At 42.2% G+C, this 22,321-nt stretch overlaps 1 protein-coding gene across 2 annotated transcripts in view; it reads left to right on the forward strand.

The window, feature by feature from the left end:
- LOC134345647 (ETS-related transcription factor Elf-2-like) overlaps window positions 1-22,321 on the forward strand; it is a 161,474-nt gene that overhangs the window by 69,606 nt on the left and 69,547 nt on the right. For both annotated transcript variants that reach the window (XM_063046651.1, XM_063046650.1), the window contains exons 2-3: window positions 506-870; window positions 6,544-6,709. In XM_063046651.1, coding sequence (XP_062902721.1) covers window positions 793-870; window positions 6,544-6,709 — 244 coding nt within the window. In that variant the 5' untranslated portion in view covers window positions 506-792. The remainder of the gene's footprint in view (window positions 1-505; window positions 871-6,543; window positions 6,710-22,321) is intronic.

Consider the following 22,321-nt stretch of genomic DNA (forward strand, 5'->3'; position numbering starts at 1 on the left):
GCTTGTGTTAAATGAATATCTGTCCTGATCCAAATTGTGTTGCTACCTCAGCGCAGTCTAGTACAAATCATCAACACAAGATTCTGCAGATATGTCCTATTGAAGGGCCTCAGCCCAAGATGTCGACTGTTTATTCCCCTCTGTAATGAGGCCTGACTTGCTGAGTTCCTCCAGCATTTTGTGTGTGTTGCAGAGTTTAGTTGATCTTGCTGTGATTTGCTCACTAGTGCCCTCTATTGCCCTTCAGCATTATTAAAGAGAAAGGCTGTTCACTGTTTCCGCTTCTTTGGCAGAGATTTCAACAAGTCTGATTCATTGATGCATAGATAAGGTTTGCGTTGGAAAGGGTCCAGCTATGGGCGCTTATGGGCTTGTTAAGCCAAGCGTCAAGTTACCCAAAAAAACCCTGAAATCACTGTATGTTTTAATTTTGGTTTTATCTTTCCATTTTGTGCGTGGCCTTTAAAAGCCAATAAATTTACCTGCTTTTCTTTCCCTTTTGCAGGTGCGCTAACCTCTTGCAGAAGCAACACTTTACTGGAATGACATTTACCTCAAGTCATAAGCGGAGGAAGTGGAGCCAGAAAGGACACATGCCCCAGGGGGACCTATTTCTGTGCTGCACCATCTTTGATTGTGCTACGCTTTGAACAACACCCCTAAGTGCTGTATGGTTCTGTATGTGCCCGAAAGGAAAGGGCCGTTTCCCAACACGGGACAGCTTGAGTGCAGCCTCCTGTTGCGAGAGATCGCTTTGTTCCCCGTTGCTCTGAAAGTCCCAGGAAATGTGCTATGACATCAGCAGTGGTGGACTGTGGAAGCCTGGTGTTTGACTTTGCCAGTAATGTAATGGAGAACCACCAGCAGCAGGTCAGCGAAGGGGCATTTCCGCCTCCCCCTCTTCTTTCCAAAATAACTATGCTTCTGTCCTATTTAACATTCATGCATATCCTCTCTTGTTATGCAATGAATAACTTTTGCTGGCACATTGAATCCATTCAAAATCTGGAATATTTTGAGTCTTTAGTACGTAGTCTGCGTGCTTTTCTGCACTTTCTCAACACTGAAGGTGCGACTGCTAACTCTCTAAACATTTGTAAAAACTAATATGTAAAGTGAAGACTCATTATGGGGTGTGGATGTTGCTGGAAATTTAAAATTCGTCCATAATGCTGAACTGAGAAGTTAACAGTTAACCACACTGGTGGGTCTGGAATCACATATAGGCCAGACTGGGTAAGAATGGTAGATTGCCTTCTCTGATAGATATTATTAAACAAGGTAGACATCTATAACAGTATGATAGTTTCATGGTAACCATTTCTGACGTTCAAACTTGTTTTTTTTTAATCTATTTGAAACTATAGGAGTCCATGCAGTGTTGAATTGTGACCTTAAGCAGTGGATTGTTACTGCTAAGACAGAAAAACTTTAAGTTTGTTAATCAAAACTAATAAATCACTTCCCTCCTTCAGACAAAACCCTGGGTTGAGACTTAGTCACATCCAGTCTTGCTTCGTTTTAAGAGGCAGTACACGCACAGTTTCCGAATAACTTCCCAGACATCCGACAGGCTTGACCAATGACTTCCCTCTCATCTGGATCGGTTCCCTGGAGAAAGAGTTCCATTTGCTATTTTCACTGTGCAAGACTGCCCAGCTTGTACACACACCGTACTAAACACAATCACATGCAATGTACTGAATAAATAGAGTGAACAACTTTCTGAACATACAGCCCAGGTTTGATCACTTTTTAATGGATCTTGGAAGTAAATGACTCTTTGGATTCTATAATTTAAACAGGTATAATTTTGTGGGTTGTATGTAAGCAACTAATGAAATTTCCAAGATACATAGTGAAGATACGAGCAAGTCCATCATTGGTTCATGCAGCATCACAAGCAGTTACCTCAGGTGCACCTACTTGGAGCTCAAACTATAACCAGCCTTCAGATGTGCTTTATTCTTTTCTGAGAAGGAATGTCGCTTTCAAAAGTAACACTTTTTATTATAGCTTTTCGTACTAGTTTTCTGTTCATTGTGAATGAATAAATGTTAATATTTTGATTCTTACATTGATTAAATTGATATTGCCATGAAATATGGAAATGTTTACTGGTACGATGGTTGGCTGTGAAGCTGTACGCAGAAGCAGGTGAGTAGCCTTTGTGACTGAATTTTATTTTTAGCTCAGTCTGCATTTTTTTGGATTTTTTTTCTACTCTGCGTACGGAATTGGGTGCCGGAATCATCTGTAAGTTGATACTCTTTCATCATTTGAGTATTGTAAGTATACAATGGTGTCTTTGCATTACTGCTTGAAGGCATCAGAGATTCAAGTATTCTTTCCTGCTAATTATGTGGTGCATGTTGAATTTTTAATGCCGCCAGTTTTGGTTTGCCAGGGCCACTGCAATAGAAGCTGATAAATACTCGTTAAAAGTTTATACAGAATGCTTGGGAGTAGGTTTCAGGTTTCAGTTTAGATTTGGTTATGTTATATCTTTTATAACATTACATCTTTAATATGTATAAATATTAATATCTTTTTGGCGATCATTTGCCAAAATCAGGTATTTTTAGATGCCTGCCACAACTTCTGAGTTCTATAATTGCAGTTAAATTGTTCATGATGCAACTAAACATCCAGAGATGCACATTTCTGCCCATAGAATCAGAATCAGGTTTATTACCACTGGCATGTGTCATGAAATTTGTTAACTTAGCAGCAGCGGCTCAATGCAATACATAATATAGAAGAAATAAATAAATCACTTACAGTATATGTATATTGAATAGATTAAAATCGTGCAAAAAACCAGAAATAATATTATTTAAAAAGTGAGGTAGTGTTCATGGGTTCAATGTCCATTTAGGAATCGAATGGCAGAGGGGAAGAAGCTGTTCCTGAATCGTGGAGTGTGTGCCTTCAGGCTTCTGTACCTCCTACCTGATGGTAACAGTGAGAAAAGGGCATGCCCTGGGTGCTGGAGATTGTTAATAATGGACGCTGCCTTTCTGAGACACCGCTCCTTGAAGATGTCCTGGGTACTTTGTAGGCTAGTACCCAGTTAACTAAATTTATGATCCTCTGCAGCTTCTTTTGGTCCTGTGCAGTAGCCCCCCTGCCCCCCCCATAACAGACAGTGATGCAGCCTGTCAGAATGCTCTCCACAGTACATCTATAGAAGTTTTTGAGTGTTTTTGTTGACATACCAAATCTCTTCAAACTCCTAATGAAGTATAGTCGCTGTCTTGCCTTCTTTATAGCTGCATTGATATGTTGGGACCAGATTATGCACTTAGAGATCTTGACACCCAGGAACGTGAAACTGTTCACTCTCTCCACTTCTGATCTCTCTGAGGATTGGTATGTGTTCCTTCGTCTTACCCTTCCTGAAGTCCACAATCAGCTCTTTCATCTTACTGACGTTGAGTGCAAGGTCATTGCTGTGAAACCACTCCACTAGTTGGCATACCTCACTCCTGTATGCCCTCTCGTCTATATCTGAGATTCTACCAACAATAGTTGTATCATCAACAAATTTAGAGATAGTATTTGGGCTATGCCTAGCCACACAGTCATGTGTATACAGAGAATAGAGCAGTGGGCTCATCACACACCCCTGAGGTGCACCAGTGTTGATCGTCAGCGAGGAGGAGATGTTATCACCAATCCGCACAGATTGTGGTCCTCCGGTTAGGAAGTCAAGGATCCAATTGCAGAGGGAGGTACAGAGGCCCAGGTTCTGTAACTTCTCAATCAGGATTGTGGGAATGATTGTGTTAAATGCTGAGCTATAGTCAAACAGCATCCTGATGAAGGTGTTTGTGTTGTCCAGGTGGTTTAAAGCCATGTGGAGAGCCATTGAGATTGCATCTGCCGTTGACCTATTGTGGTGATAGGCAAATTGCAATGGGTCCAGGTCCCTGCTGAGGCAGGAGTTCAGTCTAGTCAACCTCTCAGACATTTCATCACTGTAGATGTGAGTGCTACCAGGCGATGGTCATTAAGGCAGCTCACATTATTCTTCTTAGGCACTGGTATAATTGTTGCCCTTTTGAATCAAGTGGAAATTTTCGCCCGTAGCAGTGTGAGGTTGAAAATGTCCTTGAATACTTCTGCCAGTTGGTTGGCACAAGTTTTCAGAGTCTTACCAGGTACTCTGTTGGGACCTTCTGCCTTGCGAGGGTTCACTCTCTTTAAAAACAGCCTAACATCGACCTCCGAGACAGAGATCACAGGGTCACCAGGTGCAGTAGGGATCTCCACAGCTGCAGTTATATTCTCCCTTTCAAAGCGGGCACGGATAGCTGTGCGGGTCTGGGTACCTGACTGCAGATATAGGTTGGTTGTAACATTGACTAGTGTATTTGATCTGTACCAATAAACGTGATTGGTCAGTAGTCTTTACATGCTAACCACATTTTAAAGTCTGCATTCTTAATAGCAAAATGCACGGTTGACAGTATATATTACTGCCAATACAGATTTTTTTTGGAATGTGTAAGATTTTATTTTAAAAAGTACAAAATAATCCACAACCTTGGTGGTCTGTATACTTTTAAAAATTACCTACAATTAAATATTACTATCAATACTGCATAATTTTCTAGTGTATTGGAGTAAAAATTGATTATTGACTACTTATGTATGATACACATACACATGATAATATAAGCTGCACACAAAATACTGGAGGAACTCAGCAGGCCTGAACTAGCTCAGTTATGGCATCCATTGTTCTGATGTAGTGCTGATCCAGGATGAAAACCTCTGACACCAAACTCCTGCTCTGACACTAATCTCCTTGTACAGTGAGCCGTTACATCATTAGTTTGATGTCTGCTTGTTATTATTATTACACATTAAATGATGTGTCACCAATGAAGCTAGCTAACTGTGCATAGAGAAACAGTTATTCTTTTTTTTAATCTTCTCACTTGGTTCCTGATCTAAGTACTTCCAGAATTTGCTGTTGTGTTTTTAATATATTTCAGATTTCCATCATCTGCCGCTTTTCTAGCAGTGTAGGGAAGTACTTAGAGGATGTACAATTTACTTTCTCCTGCGGCCACACAGCAGCGATAACCCTGTGGTTTGGCATGCTTTGATGTTAAAGGCAGAATGCGGGTTTGTGTAAAGAATGGTCTCTGCTTCATGCCTGCTGTAGCTTGCTCCCATTGGCGTAGTAGAGATCCAATTGCACGCAGCAGGGAGAATAGGCATCTGGTCTGCATTCTGCTAATGGAAAACATCAAATTGTATAGCAAACCTGCAAGTTGTTAAATACGTTCCGTGAAATTCTTGCAATATGGTTTCATTCTAAGTTATAAATGTATAGGAAATCACTTATTCCAAAGAAAATGGCATTGTTTCTAAAACCTAGGTGAAATTCCTCTGCAATTGCCAAAACTGCAATCTCAAAACCTGTTGATAGGAAAAAACTATGTTGCTTCTGCCACGGCTCTTCCAACAGGTACCTGTTCTTTCGTACCCACTCAATTGTATCACCATTCTTTTTCTTTGGAGTCTCCTTCTTCATCTTTTTAGTTGCTGACACCTTGAGACATTATGCTATGAGCTGAGACTTGTATGTTTGCTGATTCGTAGTGAGCAGTGCAAATATTCATATAGATAGCTGGTTCAATTCTGTCCTTATCTGGTGCCCATCACACATACGGCTTTGTTGAAGGGGTTGGACGTATGTGGAATTGAGGACTCCAAGCTTATTTTTTCCTTTCTGACTTCTCTGCCTGCATTGTTGACGCTGTTGAGATGTACTCCAGCCTGTGTGATTTGCAGAAGTTTTAAGACCATTTGGAATCCATTCTATAAATTTTCATTTAAGCAGCTGAAATTAATATTGGAGAACCCATTTGAAAGTGTAGGAAACGAGTGGGTATATTTTTTTCCCTCCTATTCCAGCTTTTCAATGTAAAATGTTCCACTTAGATGTTGTATGATTCATCTGAAGCATTTGACATTCAAACCAATTTAACTTTTGGGATTACACCCTTTACCTGTTTGAAGACTTAACCCTTAAATACAGTAAAGTTTTTAAAAACACGTCAATGGATGACAATCTTATGGTTCTGAATTCTGTAATTAATCTTGTAAATTTTGTAAAATGATTCTCTCATATTTAGCAGTTGATGATTAATGAGTTGTGCTGGATTATATTCAATCCGAAGACTAAAATTAAGATAAAACAGCCAAAGTTCATTCAGCCCATCTAATCAACTCATTATTTATAAAATAAAACCAGATTGTTCGTGTTTTTCCTCACCATATCTAGTATTGAGTGGCGGGAGCAGTGAATAAGGAAGTTAAGATTAGCTCTCCTTTTGTGATGGTCTCCTTAGCTTGTGGTACTATTACACAAAGATAAGCAAATTAGTCATGTTCCTGATGGCATTTATGACTAAGTGAATGACAAAATACAAAGAAGCAAAGCCATTAAAAATACTGTGCTGAGAAGAGTATCTTAATGATATCGTTTTACAATTCTGCCTATGTTTCTACTGCCTTGTCCCGCAGGATGCAGAGAAGGGTCCAGGGTACCCTGCAGTGATTGTAGAACCAGTTCCCAGTGCCAGGCTCGATCAGAGCTATGCAGCACAGATTTTGGTCTATGATGATGAAACTTACTTGATGCAAGATGTTGCTGAGGAGCAGGAGATTGAGACTGATCCAGCAGAAGCAGGTAAGAACTGTACGGATGGGATGCTTGGAGGTGGGAGCAGGAGTGTGATGGAAATGCATTGGGATTCATCCCAACAATCTGCACACTCCGGCACAACAACTCAGCTGGAGCGAAAATAAGTTGGCCATTTTACCCAGGTTGTAGAAGCAAATAGTTGGAAATAGTTAACGTACAACTGCATTTACTAAATGATTAAATGGATGCCTTGAAACATTGTATTTTCCGTTCTTCTTCCTTACAGCATAGGAGACCATTCAGCCTATTGAGAGTACACCAGCTTTTAGAGCAATCCCATTCCCCCTCTCCTCATTTATTTCCCAATTTCCTGCCACTTGCCCATCAACTTCACCCTGACTATCCTGCCACCCATCTACATTAGGGATAGTTTAGAGTAACCAGTTAACTTTCCCATCAGCTCATCTTTGGGATCCCCTGAGGGAAACCCATGGGGTTCACAGGGAAATATGCAAATTTGCACAGACAGCTTTGGAAGTCAGGTCACGGGAGTTTTGAGACATCAACCCTACCTGCTGCATCACTATGTCACCCAAATTGATACAGCTTTTAAATTGTTTGCTATATTCCCGTGTGTAAAGCAGATGGTAGTGTACTTGACAGCCAGTGCTGCTCCTTAATTGCCTGTTTAGAAGGTAAGTGTTTCTTTTCTTTTCAAATTTCTCCCTCTGTGTAGGTGAACATTGACCTTTTGTCTGTTTGCTTCCACAGAAAATGCTGTGATCAATGAGTGATATTAGGTTGTGCTGAGCATTGTTGTACAGGAATGAGGTGACCAGCTGCCATATTGTGGGGTCTCAATACGCAGTAAAACGCTGATGACCCGATATCCAATCATTTGGAAATACTGACAATCTGACTTCTGGCTCTCACATTACTCTGGAGTGTTTGCCAGAAGCCCAGACTTCAAATGGGATGTGAGTGCAGATCTGTGGTTCAGCAGAGAGACCAGGGATGGGGTCTGGATCATGGTCCAGATGTGGCTGGAACCAGGGATGAGTTCTGGAGCTGGAGCTCCATGGTAAGGGATGCAGGCAGCTGGAGGGAGGTTTCGGGAGTGCTTGAACTTTTAGAAATCTTTTGACACAATCAGTTAGTGTGCCGTACTTGTACCGAGGCTGTGTGTTCTGGCCTTACCTAAAGCATGTGATTTTGGGCACCACATAGCATCGCAGTTCGCGTAACGCTATTATGGTAGCAGTGACCTGGGTTCAGTTCCCGCCACCGTCTGTAAGGAGTTTGTACCATGTGCCAGTGACCACACAGGCTTCCTTCAGATGCTCTGGTTTCCTCCCACGTTCCAAAGACTTAAGGTTAATAGGGGTTCATTGATCACATGGGTGCAATTGGACGATGCAAGCTCGTTGAGCCGAAAGGGGCCGTTACTGTGCTCTTTAAATAAAATAAAATTGTTAGACTCAGCAGACTTGCTGCAAAATTTCTCAGGCTTGGGAAGCATCCAATAGTCTAGAAAATCTGCTAGTCCAAAGAGTGCCGGATTATCAGAGTTTTACTGTTTTGTTTGCATCTTCACCCCTCCCACTTGGCAAGGTGACTCTTGCTACAGTTGAGCTTGCAAAGTAAATTTAATCATTGAAAGGTCAGGTTACATTAGTGTGGATTGCACCCCCTATTGAGCTTAAAAATCATTTTTTATAATTTACAAGTTGAATCACTAGATCAGCATTGTTGTTTACAGCCTGGAGATCTGCAGATATTGAGCTGGAACTACTTAAGTAGTCTTTTAAAGATTACTGATATACGAGTCCCCAGTGCATACTGCACTGATGTGAATAAGTTGTACGTTTAACAAAATATAATATTTGCCAGTACACATAATCTGCCATTTGGCCTCTTTCTGCACAGTATTACCTTCTCAGGGTGCCCTTCATTGACTACAGTTCAGCTTTTAATACTATCATCCCCTCAAAACTAATCAATAAGCTTCAAGACTTTGGCCTCAATACCTCCTTGTGCAACTGGATCCTCGATTTTTCTCACAGCCAGTTTGGATTGGCAACAACATTTCTTCCATGATTTCCGTAAGCACAGGTGCACCACAAGACTGTGTGCTTAGCCCCTGCTCTACTCATTTTGTACTGTTGGCTGTGAGGCTAAGCACAGCTCCAATGCCATTTTTAAGTTTGCTGATGATGCCACTGTGTTGGCTGAAACAAAAGTGGGTGACGAATCGGCATATAGCAGGGAGGTTGAAAGTCTAGGCTGAGTGATGCGACAACAATGACCTCTCACTCAATGTCAGCAAGACCAAGCAGCTGATTATTGACTTCAGGAGGAGGAAATCAGAGGTCCATGAGCCAGTCCTCATTGGGGAATCAGAGTTGGAGAGGGTCAGCAATTTTAAATTCCTTGGCGTTATCATTCCAGAAGCTCTGTCCTGGGTCCAGCATGTAAGTGCCACTATGAGGAGAAACACGGCACCACCTCTACTTGGAATATTGTGAAGATGTGGCATGTCATCTAAACTTTGAAACACTTCTGTAGATGTCTGGTGCAATGTATCAAGCAACACACATCAAAGTTGCTGGTGAACGCAGCAGGCCAGGCAGCATCTCTAGGAAGAGGTACAGTCAACGTTTCAGGCCGAGACTCTTCGTCAGGACTGAAGAAGGGTCGCGGCCTGAAACGTCGACTGTACCTCTTCCTAGAGATGCTGCCTGGCCTGCTGCATTCACCTGCAACTTTGATGTGTGTTGCTTGAATTTCCAGCATCTGCAGAATTCCTCGTGGTGCAATGTATGTTAGCTGGTTGCATCAGCCTGCTATGGACACACCAATGCCCACAAAAGGTAGTGGATATGGCCCAATCCATCACGTGTAAAACCTTCCCCTCATCAAGGACCGCACCATCCAGGCCACGCTCTCTTCTCACTGCTGCCATCAGGAAGAAGGTACAGGAGCCTCAGGACCCACACGACCAGGTTCTGGAACAGTTACTACCTCTCAACCGGTTCTGGCTTAAGGTGGCACTGGTGAAGCACTGCAACTACTTGCTGGTAGCAAACAAAACTATTAACTACTTTACTAGTCACACATTTTCTGGAAAACGATCATTGCAATCAGTAGCCTGTAACTTCCCTTTCCCTTTTGGAGTTGAGCTTTTGAACTGTCTGTACAAACTGGCATTTTTTGCAGTGTGAATGAAGCCTTGAAGGTGCAGGATGGTTACGGCACAGTGTGTATGGTCCAAAATGAGGTGGTGGGACCTGGGCCCAGGAACGAGGAATGAGCCAATATTTGGCCATTGCTGAGGGGGGACTTGGAGGTGATTCGTTGCGGCAGAACTGAGGCAAGACAGAGTTAAGGTGGCAGGGCCCAGAGGAAAGACTTGAGTTTTGATGAATTTAAGCACCAGGCTGAATTGGAAAGGTCTGGTACAGGTCGAATCGAAGTAGCAGGGCCCAGGCCCGAGAGTGTATCGAAGCAGCAGGGCCCAGTTCTAAAAGTGAGGAACAACCTGAGGTTTGGGCGGTTTAACCACCGGGCCAGATTGAAAAGATCAGGGTGTCGGGGCTGGAGGTGAGGGCAGACCAGTTCAGCTCACTGCTTCGCAAGGTTTATTCATCTCTTCGCTGAACTGAGGCTGTGACCTGCAACTAAGTGGGCTTCTGAATCGGTTGCAGGATGACTGACTTGTTTCGTGGCTGTGGACTCGCTATCATGAACTTCAGTTCCGAATGCAATTTGCTTACTCTTATTGCTTGCATGGATTGTTTTTGGGTTCTACTGGGTTTCTTTGTTTTGTGACTGCCTGTAAGGAGATGAATCTCAGGGTTGTATATAGTCCACATACTTTAATAATGAATGTACTTTGAACTTGGAAACCATCAGGGTCTTGAATCAGAGGGGATAACTTCACTTGTCCCATCACAGAACTGTTCAACTCATTTTCTCAATACTTATTGCTTATTTTTTCTTCTTTTGTTTTGTATTTGCACAGCTTGTTGTCTTTTGTACATTGGTTGTTTGTTCTTCCTGCTGAGTGGTTTCTATCAACTTTTCATTGATTCTACTGTGTTTCTTATATTTACTGTGAGTGCCTGCAGGAAGATTAATCTCAGGTTGTATGTGGTGACATATATGTAATTTGATAATAAATTTACTTTGAATGTTGAACTTGAACTTTTTCATTGATTTATGTCCAATGAAATGTTCCATTTGTTCCCAAATTCTTTATCATCATAACCTCACTGCTGGACATACTATTTGGTGATTATGTTAATTTTCTCCTATTCACAGTGCGTTTTCAGACACGGCTTTACTTTCATTGGGAATTTGATAAACGTGTCCCCTTTTTCTGTGTGGATTGATATTATTAAGGATCATTGAAGTATTGAAATTTATTAATTGAGTTTATATCTTGTTAAATAATAATTGAATACCTGTTTTTGGATGGTTTGTCGGAAAATGCTTTCATTTTATAACATCTTTGCAGCATTAAAATATACAATATATCTGGCCACTTCATTAGGTTACACCTGTACACTTGCTCGTTAATGCAAATATCTAATCAGTCAATCATGTAGTGGCAACTCAGTACATAAAAGCATGTAGACATGATCAGGAGGTCCAGACCAACCATCAGAATGGGAAAGAAATGTGACCTAAATGACTTAGACCGTGGAATGACTGGTGCCATACGGGGTGGTTTGAGTACCTCAGAAACTGCTATGTTCTGGGATTTTCATGCACAACAATCTTTGGAGTTTACGGAGAATGATGCGGAAAAACAAAAATAAATCCAGTGAGCAGCAGTTCTGTGGGTGAAAATGCCTTGTTAATGAGAGAATGGCTAGACTGGTTCTAACTCAAATAACCATGCGTAACATCAGTGGTGTGCAGGAGAGCGTCTCTGAACATGCAACGTCGAACCTTGAAGTGGATGGGCTGCAGCAGCAGAAGACCACACTGGGTTCCGCTCCACTGATAAAGTCACCTCTGAGTGCATCCTGTGATTTCAAAGCCTCTCACAGGCTCAGCTCTCGTCACCTCTGCAACCTTTCCCAGCTTTACAACCCCTAGATAACCACATTCTTGAAACATACTTTGCGTGGCTTAAGTTTTCCTTGTCTGCTGTTTGCAGCTGTGTGCTCATTATCAAATAGCTTGACTATATTGGGCACAGCTTGCATAATAAGAATAAGTTTTTGTTTAGCTGAAAGACTTCAGGGTGTCTCATGTATACTGGACAGAGTTGTTGCCATGTACAAAACACCAGCATATGGCAGGTGAACCAGTTTAAGTCATATTGCCAGAGGTTTTTCATTGTGTGTGACTTGAATTTTCTGTAATGGACCATTCAACACTGAGAGCTCCAGGCTCAACCATGGGGTTTTAGTTTAGAGTATGAGGGAGGGAAGGGGAGCTGTCATGCGACTAGTGAAAATAGCAAGGAAAATTGGATGTCTGTTGCAACTGAGAGAGGTTCTGTCTGCAATCTCTGACATCCCTGTACGTTGTTCTAAACGTTGCTGGGAGTGTGGTAGTTGCTGAAGGCCATTCTTGTGTCACTGCTGCTGTGGCTCCAGCTCTGCCTCACTGTCACGCCAGGAAGAGGAGCTCGGTTGCAGAGCTGTGCAGTGATTAGTCAACTGCTTTTCTCTGGCTTCATGAAATCATGCCTTTAGTTGTGTATGAGGCAGAAAATCAAGAGAGCTCCAACAACCTGTTCCTCAGCAGCCTCGCACATCCCTATCGGTGGTCAGAGTACAGCGCATAGGAGCAAACGGCAGCTTCATTCAGCCTCAACGTTCCCTATCCCATCCTGCTGCAATTGCCATCAGCATTCAATATGTTGGATAGAAATCCAGTGTGGACACAATAACTCAAGTATATTTTGACTATAGTGTGTGATTAATACATTGAAAAACCAGTGCACTGTTAAAGTGAATGCAAACTAATAATGTTTAATTAATGCTACTTGTAAATAAACACAAAGTCCTGATGAAATGTCTCGGCCCAAAACGTTGACTCCTTACTCTTTTCCATAGATGCTGCATGACGTGCTGAGTTCCTGCAGTATTTTGTGTTTAGTCCTTATCAGTACTACATCTATTAACAGTATTTTGTGTTTGGTCCTTATCAGTACTACATCTATTAACAGTATTTTGTGTTTGGTCCTTATCAGTACTACATCTAGTAACAGTATTTTGTGTTTGGTCCTTATCAGTACTACATCTATTAACAGTATTTTGTGTTTGGTCCTTATCAGTACTACAACTAGTAACAGTATTTTGTGTTTGATCCTTATCAGTACTACATCTATTAACAGTATTTTGTGTTTGGTCCTTATCAGTACTACATCTAGTAACAGCCGTAGATATTGCTAAGATCTGGAAACCAGTCTATATTGGATATAATGTTGATAACTTGCAAAGAAAAACAGAAAGAGCTACAAATGAATTGTAATTGTGGATAACTAGACAATCTTGGTTACAGGCCAACATTGTAGAGAGAAGAAAGAATGTGGAAGGAGAAATTGCAACAAGTTGTATGGATAAAATTCAGCTCGAGAGAAATATATTTGCTGAGAGTAGGCAGCTCAGGAAAGTACTATGTTAGCTCCCTGCAGCTGAGGCAATAAGGGATATTGGGAGTTGGACATCCAAGATTGGTAGCCTACCTTACAGTGAATAGCAGGGATGGAAAGCACAGACTTCTGAATATAAGTACCAAGACCAGATACGGTGTCTTGGCCCATACAGGCTGGTCAGCATGACATCAGTAGTAGGCAGGTTATCCTGAGGGACAGGATTGATCAGCATTTGGATAGGCAGTCTGATTAGGAGAGGTCATCATGGAAAATTGTGCTTGGTGAAGCTTTCAGATTTTTTTTTGAAGAGGTAAGCAAAGAGGTAGTTGAGGGTAGCATAGATGAACAGCTATTGTCTGTTTGGATTTTATCAAGGCCTTTAACAAGGCCCCGCGTGGTAGGCTGGTCTAGAAGTTTAATTCCCATAGAATCTGGGAGAGCTAGTGAAGTGGGTTCAAAATCAGCTCAGAGGTCAAAGCAGAAGGCGGTTTAAGGTCACTTTTCAGAATGGAGGTCAGTGACTAGTGATGCAGCAGAGGGGTCAGTATGGGGACCCTTCTTACTCATTATTTATGTAAATGATTTGGTGTGAATGCACAAAGCTTGATCAGAATCAGATTTAACATCACTGGTACATGGCATGAAATATGTTGCTTTGTGGCAGCATTATATTGCAATACATAAAAGTACAAATTACAGTAAGATGCATATTAAATTAGTGCAAAAGGACAGCAAAAAAAATGAGGTAGTGTACATGGGTGCATTCTACATTCAGAAATCTGACGACGATGGGGAAGAAGCTGTTCCTAAAATATTGAGTGTGTGTCTTTAGGCACATGTAAATTCTTCTTGATGGATGATGGGGGTCCTTAATGACGGATGCCACCTTTTTGTGGCAACACCTTTTGAATGCCTTTTGAAGATGTCCTCAGTATTGGGGATGCTAGTGCCCATGATGAAGCTGACTGAGATTGCAACTTTCTGCATCTTTTTCCTATCCTGTGCAGAACCACCCCCCCCCCGCCCATACCAGGCAGTGATGCAACTTGTTAGAATGCTCTCCACAGTATAGCTGTAGAAATTTGCTCGAAGTCTTTGGTGACATACCAAATATACTGAAACTCCAAACGACATAAAGCCCTTGCCGTGCTTTCTTTGGAACTGCATCGATATATTGGGACCATGAAAGATCTTAAGAGATGTTGACACCCAGAAACTTGAAACTGTTCACCTTTTCCACTGCTGACCCCTCGATAAGGACTGGTGTGTGTGATCCTTCACCTTCCCCTTCTTGAAGTCCACTATCAATTCCTTGGTCTTACAGACATTGAGTGCAAGGTTATTGTTGCGACACCACTCAACCAGCTGATCTTTCTTAGTCCTGTATGCCTTCTCGCTACCACCTGAAATTCTGCCAACAATAGTTGTGTCATTGGCAAATTTATAGATGGCATTTGAGCTGTGCCTAGCCGCACAATCGTGGCTGTAGAGAGAGTACACTGATCCTGATGTGTGCCAGTGTTTTCCGGTGAGACGGAGCACGCTCGGAAGCAGTGGTCTCTCTGAATCCAAACAGAGGTGCAATTATTCGACTTTTCATCGATGCGGTCTTTCATTGATTCTATTGTGTTTTTTGGTCTTACTGCGTATGCCTGCAAGAAAATGAATCTCAGAGTTGTATAAGGTTACATAGATGTACTTTGATAATAACTTTGCTTTGACCTTTGTCTTTTTTTACTATCTTTTAGTAACATTAAGTAAGGCAGGTCTATCCCACCAGTGAGTTGCTCGATAGCGGTGGAGCTGGACGTTGCGCTCTGTGTTACAGCCTGCTTCGGCTACCCAGGGAAGAAGGTGTCAGAGGTGGTGCACAATCCAACGAACGGTGGAAGAGGTTGTCTTGGACGTTTTTATTGTGATCGCAAGACCCTGATGGACATTGGTAATGTGGGACACCAAGTCTGAGTCACTGGTTCATTAGCAAGACCAACAGCGCGGGAGCTGCGTCGCCTCAGCCGTGGCGTGGAGCAGGCCCCTGTGCCTTGGGGTTGCCTATTGTGGCTCCCAGGGAAGGAGATGCCAGAGCTGGCTGTTTGGCGCTGGATTCCGTACTGAGTTGGGGCTGGCCCCTTCTGTCTGTGCTGTAGACCAGAGTTCGCTCAGTGGAAGACAAGCTGGATTGCATTCACCTACGGCTTTGCTTGTGCGAGATGAGGAACTGCTGTGGCTTGTTCTTGTGGCAGCATGGCTCCGGGACAACATCCATGCACCTTCAGTCTACAGGCCATGACACTCAGGGACTTGGGCTTTATTATTATTTTTGTTTGTTCAATTAAACTTGAACTTGATTGTCAGTGAGGAGGAAGTCAAGGATTCAGTTGCAGAGGAAGGTACAGAGGCCCAGATTTTGGAGCTTGTTGGTTAGCACTGAGGTATGATGGTGCTGAACGCCAAGCTGACATTAGCAAACAGCAGCCTAACGTAGGTATTGCTGTTGTCCAAATGATCCAAGGCCAAAAGCTGAGCCGGTAAGATTACATCCACTATTGTGGCAATATGCAAATTGCAACAGTTCCACGTCCTTGCTTGGGCTGGAGTTCGTTCTGGCCATGACCAACCTCTCAAAGCACTTCATCACTGTAGATGTTAATGCAACTGGGCAATGGTGATCGAGGCAGCTCACCCTGCTCTTCTCGGGCACTGGTATAATTGTCGCCCTTTTGAAGCAGGTGGGAACCTCCGACTGCAGCAGTGAGAGGTTGAAGATGTCCTTGAACACTCTCTCCAGTTGGTTGGCACAGGTTTCCAGTGCCTTACCCAGTTTACCATGAGGGCCTGAGGTCTTGCAAGGATTCGCTCTCATAAAAGATGTTCTGAAGTTGGCGTTCAGGACAGAGGTTATAGTAATTTAGCAGTTGACGCAAAATGTTGAGGTGTTGTTAGCAGTGAACCTAGATCAGTTAGACTTGCTTCAGCTCATTCTGTGCTATGTTTCAACAAAACACAGGGGAAATCTTCAGTACTGTAGAAAGTATCCAAAGAGTGACATTACATTAAATGAGACCAGGGAAATGTTTAAATCTGTCGATCCATATAAACTTTGCTGAGGCTCAGAGGAATAGAAAATACCAAGTATGAGAAAATCTGTAGATGCTGGAAATCCAAACAACACACACAACATGCAGGAGGAACTCAGCAGGCCAGGCAGCATCTATGGAAAAGAGTAAACAGTTGATGTTTTGGCCATAGAAGCTGCCTGGCCTGCTGAGTTCCACCAGCTTTTTATATACGCGTAGAGGATAGTTTTGCAACAGTGGGCACGGCTTAAGGTCAATCCACTTTAGGCTTTCTGTCAGTTCAAGAAGGCAGAACACTACTGTTTGGCCTATGTCAATGTACAATAAGGCTATTGACTTTTCTTCAGTCAATTAAATCATCAGATAGTTCAGAACTTGTTGCCATTGGTAGTTATATCTCATTTCTTTTGCCATATAATGAAGGGTGTACTGCAAATTAATAGTTTTTCTTGGAGAGGTGAAATGTAAATGTTCTATTCCTCATAGCATTAGATATTTTTTCTTGATTAATTGCTTTTTCATAATACTGTTTAACTTCATTAATATGTTGTCTGCTTTTCAGCTGAGTTTGACCTGCAATTGATTTTTTGCCCCCCAGGATATCATTGTAAACTAGTCTGTTTTGGTAGCTGCTGTATCTGGACATTATAGTAACTATTGCAATGTCAGAATACCGCAACGGAAAACTTGTTTCCTTAATTGATGACAAAGGAAGTCTTTGTTAATCCTGTGTGCAGTGCATTGCTCACTTTAACCCTCCCAGTGGTTTGCGTTTCTGTTTTGTGGACAGGGAAGTACTTTCAGATATGATTTTACCACAAACCCATCAAATTTGACTTACCAAGTGGTTATGTTTTCAAGGAAACTAGGGTGAACTAAGGTGCACAAATAAGGTTATGAATTGCAGCGTTAAATAATTACCTGAACCAATTTATAAATTATCATTTCCAATTACTCCTGAAGAATGACGTGAGCTGCTTCAGAGCAATTTTTTTTACTTGGCATTGCCATCAATTTCTAGCTTTCAAGATAATGTGCTCCCATTTTGAATTTGAAAGCAAAGGCATGAAAATTGATGTAGGGTGTATAAATCACATGACCCCCCCCCCCATGAAAGCTGATAGGTGTTTGATGTGCATAAATTGTGTGTGTATTGTATTTATATTGTTTTATCTTGTGATTAATACCAAAATAATAATGTTGTTATTTTGAGCAAATAGAAATGTTTACTGCACGTTAATGTAGAGTTCTGTAAAATAAATATTTTACTCTTTAAGCTAAAGTGTGAAAGTTAAATTACTAAATCTTATTCCTTATCCATGAAAATATACTAAATTTATTCTGGCTTTAAACATGGTCTGACTATTAATTCAGGTTATGTTGAATAAGGACTGCTGGCCCCAATCAGTAACCATGGTTGCTGCATGCCCATGTTTTCCTGGGCCGGACGTGAGGGGCCTATTTTCCCAAGCCTTATGTCTTTAGAGTCCACCAATGAAATCCAAATGGTGACTAAGTGTTGGGAGGTGTTGAGCAGAAGCATGAACCCAAAATAACTGCAATGCTTAAAGTGGGTTTTTGCCAGGTATGACACATGGTAAGTCATTTTAATGGCTTTTAAATGCTTTTGGCAGAGAAATTCACAAGTTTTTAAAATTTGAAATAATTAAAAATAAAAAAATACATGATTGAAAACCTTAAATGAATGTAGGTAAAAAAATCTTTGCTTTCTAGTCTGCGGACTTATTATTCCCATTAAACTCAATTGGGTTTTGTATTCTTACACAGAGTGTAAACAGACAGATTCTCTTCTCCACCTGTCCCCTGCTGCCCAAACCTGTCAGTGTGTCTCAGACCCTCAGCAAGTGCATGCATATTGGGTACTTGGTTACTTTCTAATGACTAAGTACTGGCCCTTTCAAAAGAAAAGGATTGCTCTCAGTAAAATGCTATGAAGGAGGTAAACTAACCAATGGGAAAACTGATATATTCACTGTACTGAAAATATTTCAGAGGACCTGTCATGAAGACTATCATTTCAGAGGACCCGTCCTGGGCATAGCACACAAGTGCAATTACGAAGAAAGGACGACAGCCCCTCTACTTCTTTAGGAGTTTGTGAAGATTCAGCATGACATCTAAAACTTCGACAAACGTCTACAGACGTGTATTGGAGAGTATATTGATTGGCTGCATCACAGCCTGGTATGGAAACACCAATGCCTCAAATGGAAAATCCTATCAAAAAAAAGTAGTCGATGCAGCCCAGTCCATCACAGGTAAAGCCCTCCCCACCATTGGGTGCATTTACACGGAGTGTTGTTGCAGGAAAGCGGTATCCATCATTTGGGACCCCCACCTCCCAGGCCATGCTCTCCTCCTGCTGCTGCCATCAGGAAGAAAATATAGGAACCTCGGGACTCAAGCCACTTAGTTCAAGAGTAGTTATTACCCCTCAACCATCAGGCTCTTGAACCAAAGGGGATAACTTCACTCTATTTCACTTGCCCCATCATTGAAATGTTTTCACAACCTATGGATTCACTTTCAAGGGCTCTTTATTTCATATTCTTAATATTTATGGCTCATCTATTTATTATCATTATTATTTCTTTCTTTTTGTATTTGCACAGTTTATTGTCTTTTTCAGGCCGATTGCCTATTATGGTTATTTGATTTATTAAGTATACCCACAAAAAATGAATGTCAGGTTTGTATGTGGTGATGTATATGTACTTGGATAATAAACTTACTTTGAGGTTTAGAGGTAAAGACGTTTTATTTTTGCTTCAACTTGTCTTCGGGATAGGATCCTTGTACCTGCTTCATTGTTCAGTGAGATCATACCTTTCTTAATTAACCTCATAATCACTTTCCTGCACTGACTCCATGTCTTTAGGTTTTTAGATATTAGGGATAAGCCTTGAATGTGGTTGAGCCTCCATAGGCCTCTAGAATTCCAGAGATTTTCTGCTCTCTGGGTGAAGACATTTCTTTGCATCTCAGTTCTGTGTGGACAACTTCTCATTCCCAGACTATTTTCTGGTTCCAACAGCCCCAGCTAAGGAAGACATAATCTTCTCAAACCTTATGAAGAGTTGCCTTCTGGTGAAAAGAACCCATGGAGTGTTTACAGCAGAGCTGACTTGTGAATAGTCAACTAGAGTGGTTGTAAGAGCCACACACACAAAATGCTGGAGGAACTCAGCAGGTCAGACAGTATCTATGGAAATGAAGAAACGTAGAAAACCTACAGCAAAATACAGGCCCTTCACCCACAAAGCTGTGCTGAAGATCTACTTACTTAGGAAATTACCTAAGGTTACCCATAGCCCTCTATTTTTCTAAGCTCCATGTACCTGTCCAGGAGTCTCTTAAAAGACCCTGTCGTATCTGTCCCCACAATCATTGCTGGCAGCCCATTTCATGCACCCACCACTCTCTGCATTTAAAAAAAAAACAACTTACCCCCTGACATCTCCTCTGTACCTACTACCAAGCACCTTAAAACTGTGCCCTCTTGTGTTAGCTATTTCAGCCCTGGGGAAAAAGCCTCTGACTATCCACACGATCAATGCCTCTCATCATCTATCAGGTCACCTCTCAACCTCTGTTGTTCCAAGGAGAAAAGGCCAAGTTCACTCAACCTATTCTCATAAGGCATGCTCTCCAGTCCAGGCAACGTTCTTGTAAATTTTCTCTGCACCCTTTCTATAGTTTCCACATCCTTCATGTAGCGAGGTGACCAGAACTAAGCACAGTATCCAAGTAGGGTCTGACCAGGGTCCTATATAGTGGTAACATTACCTCTCAGCTCTTAAACTCAATCCCACGGTTGACAAAGGCCAATACACCATATGCCTTCTTAACCACACAGTCAACCTCTGCAGCAACTTTGAGTGTCCTATGGACTCAGACCCCAAGATCCCTCTGATCCTCCACACTGCCAAGAATCTTACTATTACTACTATATTCTGCCACCATATTTGACCTACCAAGATGAACCACCTCACACTTACCTGGGTTGAACTCCATCTGCCACTTCTCAGCCGAGTTTTGCATCCTATCGATGTCCCGCTGTAACCTCTGACAGCCCTCCACACTATCCACAACACCCCCAATCGTTGTGTCATCAGCAAATTTGCTAACCCTTCCTTCCACTTCCTCATCCAGGTTATTTATAAACATCATGAAGAGAAGGGGTCCCAGAACAGATCCTTGAGGCACACCACTGGTCACCGACCTCCATGCAGAATATGACCCATCTACAACCACTCTTTGCTTTCTGTGGGCAAGCTAGTTCTGGATCCACAAAGCAAGGTCCCCTTGGATCCCATGCCTCCCTACTTTTTCAATAAGCCTTGTGTGGAGTACCTTATCAAATGCCTTGCTGAAATCCATATACACTACATCTACTACTCCAGCTTCATCAATGTATTTAGTCACATCCTTTAAAAATTCAATCAGGCTCATAAGGCATGACCTGCCTTTATGCCTCTCCAAATGTTCATAAATCCTGCCTCTCAGGATATTTTCCATCAACTTACCAACTACTGAAGTAAGACTCACTGGTGTATAATTTCCTGGGCTCTCTGTACTCCCTTTCTTGAATAAGGGAACAAATTATGCAACCCTCCAATCCTCTGGAACCTCTCCCGTCCCCAATGATGATGCAAAGATCATCGCCGGAGGCTCAACAATCTCCTCCCTTGCCTCCCACAGTAGTCTGGGGTACATCTCGACGGTCTCAGTGACTGATCCAACTTGATGCTTTCCAAAAGCTCCAGCACATCCTCTTTCTTAATAATTATATGCTCAAGTTTTCAGTCCACTGTAAGTCATCCCTACAATCGTCAAAATCCTAACAATCGACATTTAGGGGTGAGAACCTGAGTCATAGAAAACAAAAGTGCAGAAACATGCCCTTTGGCCCATCTAGTCCGTGCCAAACCATTTAAACTGCCAAGTTCCATCAACCTGCACCTGGACCATGGCCTCCCATCCGTGTACCTCTGCAATCTTTTCTTAAACATTGAAATTTAAATCACATCCACCAGTTGCGCTGGCAGCTCATTCCACACTCTCATCACCCTCTGAGTGAAGAAGTTTCCCCCTCATGTTCCACCTAAACATTCCACCTTTCATCCTTAACCTATGATCTGTACTTGTAGTCTCACCCAACCTCAGTGGAAAAAGCCGACTTGCATTTACCCCATCTATACCCTTCATAATTTTGTATACCTCTAACAAATCTCCCCTCAATCTTCTACATTCTAGGGAATTAAGTTCTACTATTCAATCTTTCTCTATAACCCCTATCCTCCAGTCCTGGCAACATCCTTGTAAATTTTCTCTGTACTCTTTCAATCTTTTTGACATCTTTCCTGTGGATAGTTGAGCAAAACTGCACACAATACTCCAAATTAGGCCTCAACAGCATCTTATACAACTTCAACATAACATCCCACCTCCTCACTGATCTATGAAGGCCAATGTGCCAAAAGCTTTCTTTACGACCCTACCTACCTGTAACACCACTTTGAATGCATTATGGACCTGTATTCCCAGGTCCCTTCGCTCTACTGCACTCCTCCGTGCCCTTCTGTTCACTGTGTAAGACCTACCTTGGTTGGTCCTGCCAAAGTGCAACACTTCACACTTGTCGGCATTAAATTCCATCTGCTTTTTTTCCAGTTGGTCCAGATACCGTTACAAGCTTTCATCAGGACTGGAAAGGAAAGGGAAAGATGCCTGAATAAGAAGGTGGAGGGGGAGGAGGAGAGGCGGGAAGGTGATTATTGAAACCAGATGGGTGGGGGAGGAGGCATGAAGTGAGGTGAGAGGTGGAAAAGGCAAAGGGCTGGCGAAGAAGGAAGCTGATAGGAGAGGAAAGTGGATCATGGGAGAAAGGGATGGAGGAGGGGCACCTGGGGGAGGTGATATGCAGGTGAGGAGAAGAGGTAACAG

The sequence above is a fragment of the Mobula hypostoma genome, chromosome 4 (assembly GCF_963921235.1).
Source record: "Mobula hypostoma chromosome 4, sMobHyp1.1, whole genome shotgun sequence".
Classification (NCBI taxonomy): Eukaryota; Metazoa; Chordata; class Chondrichthyes; order Myliobatiformes; family Myliobatidae; genus Mobula; species Mobula hypostoma.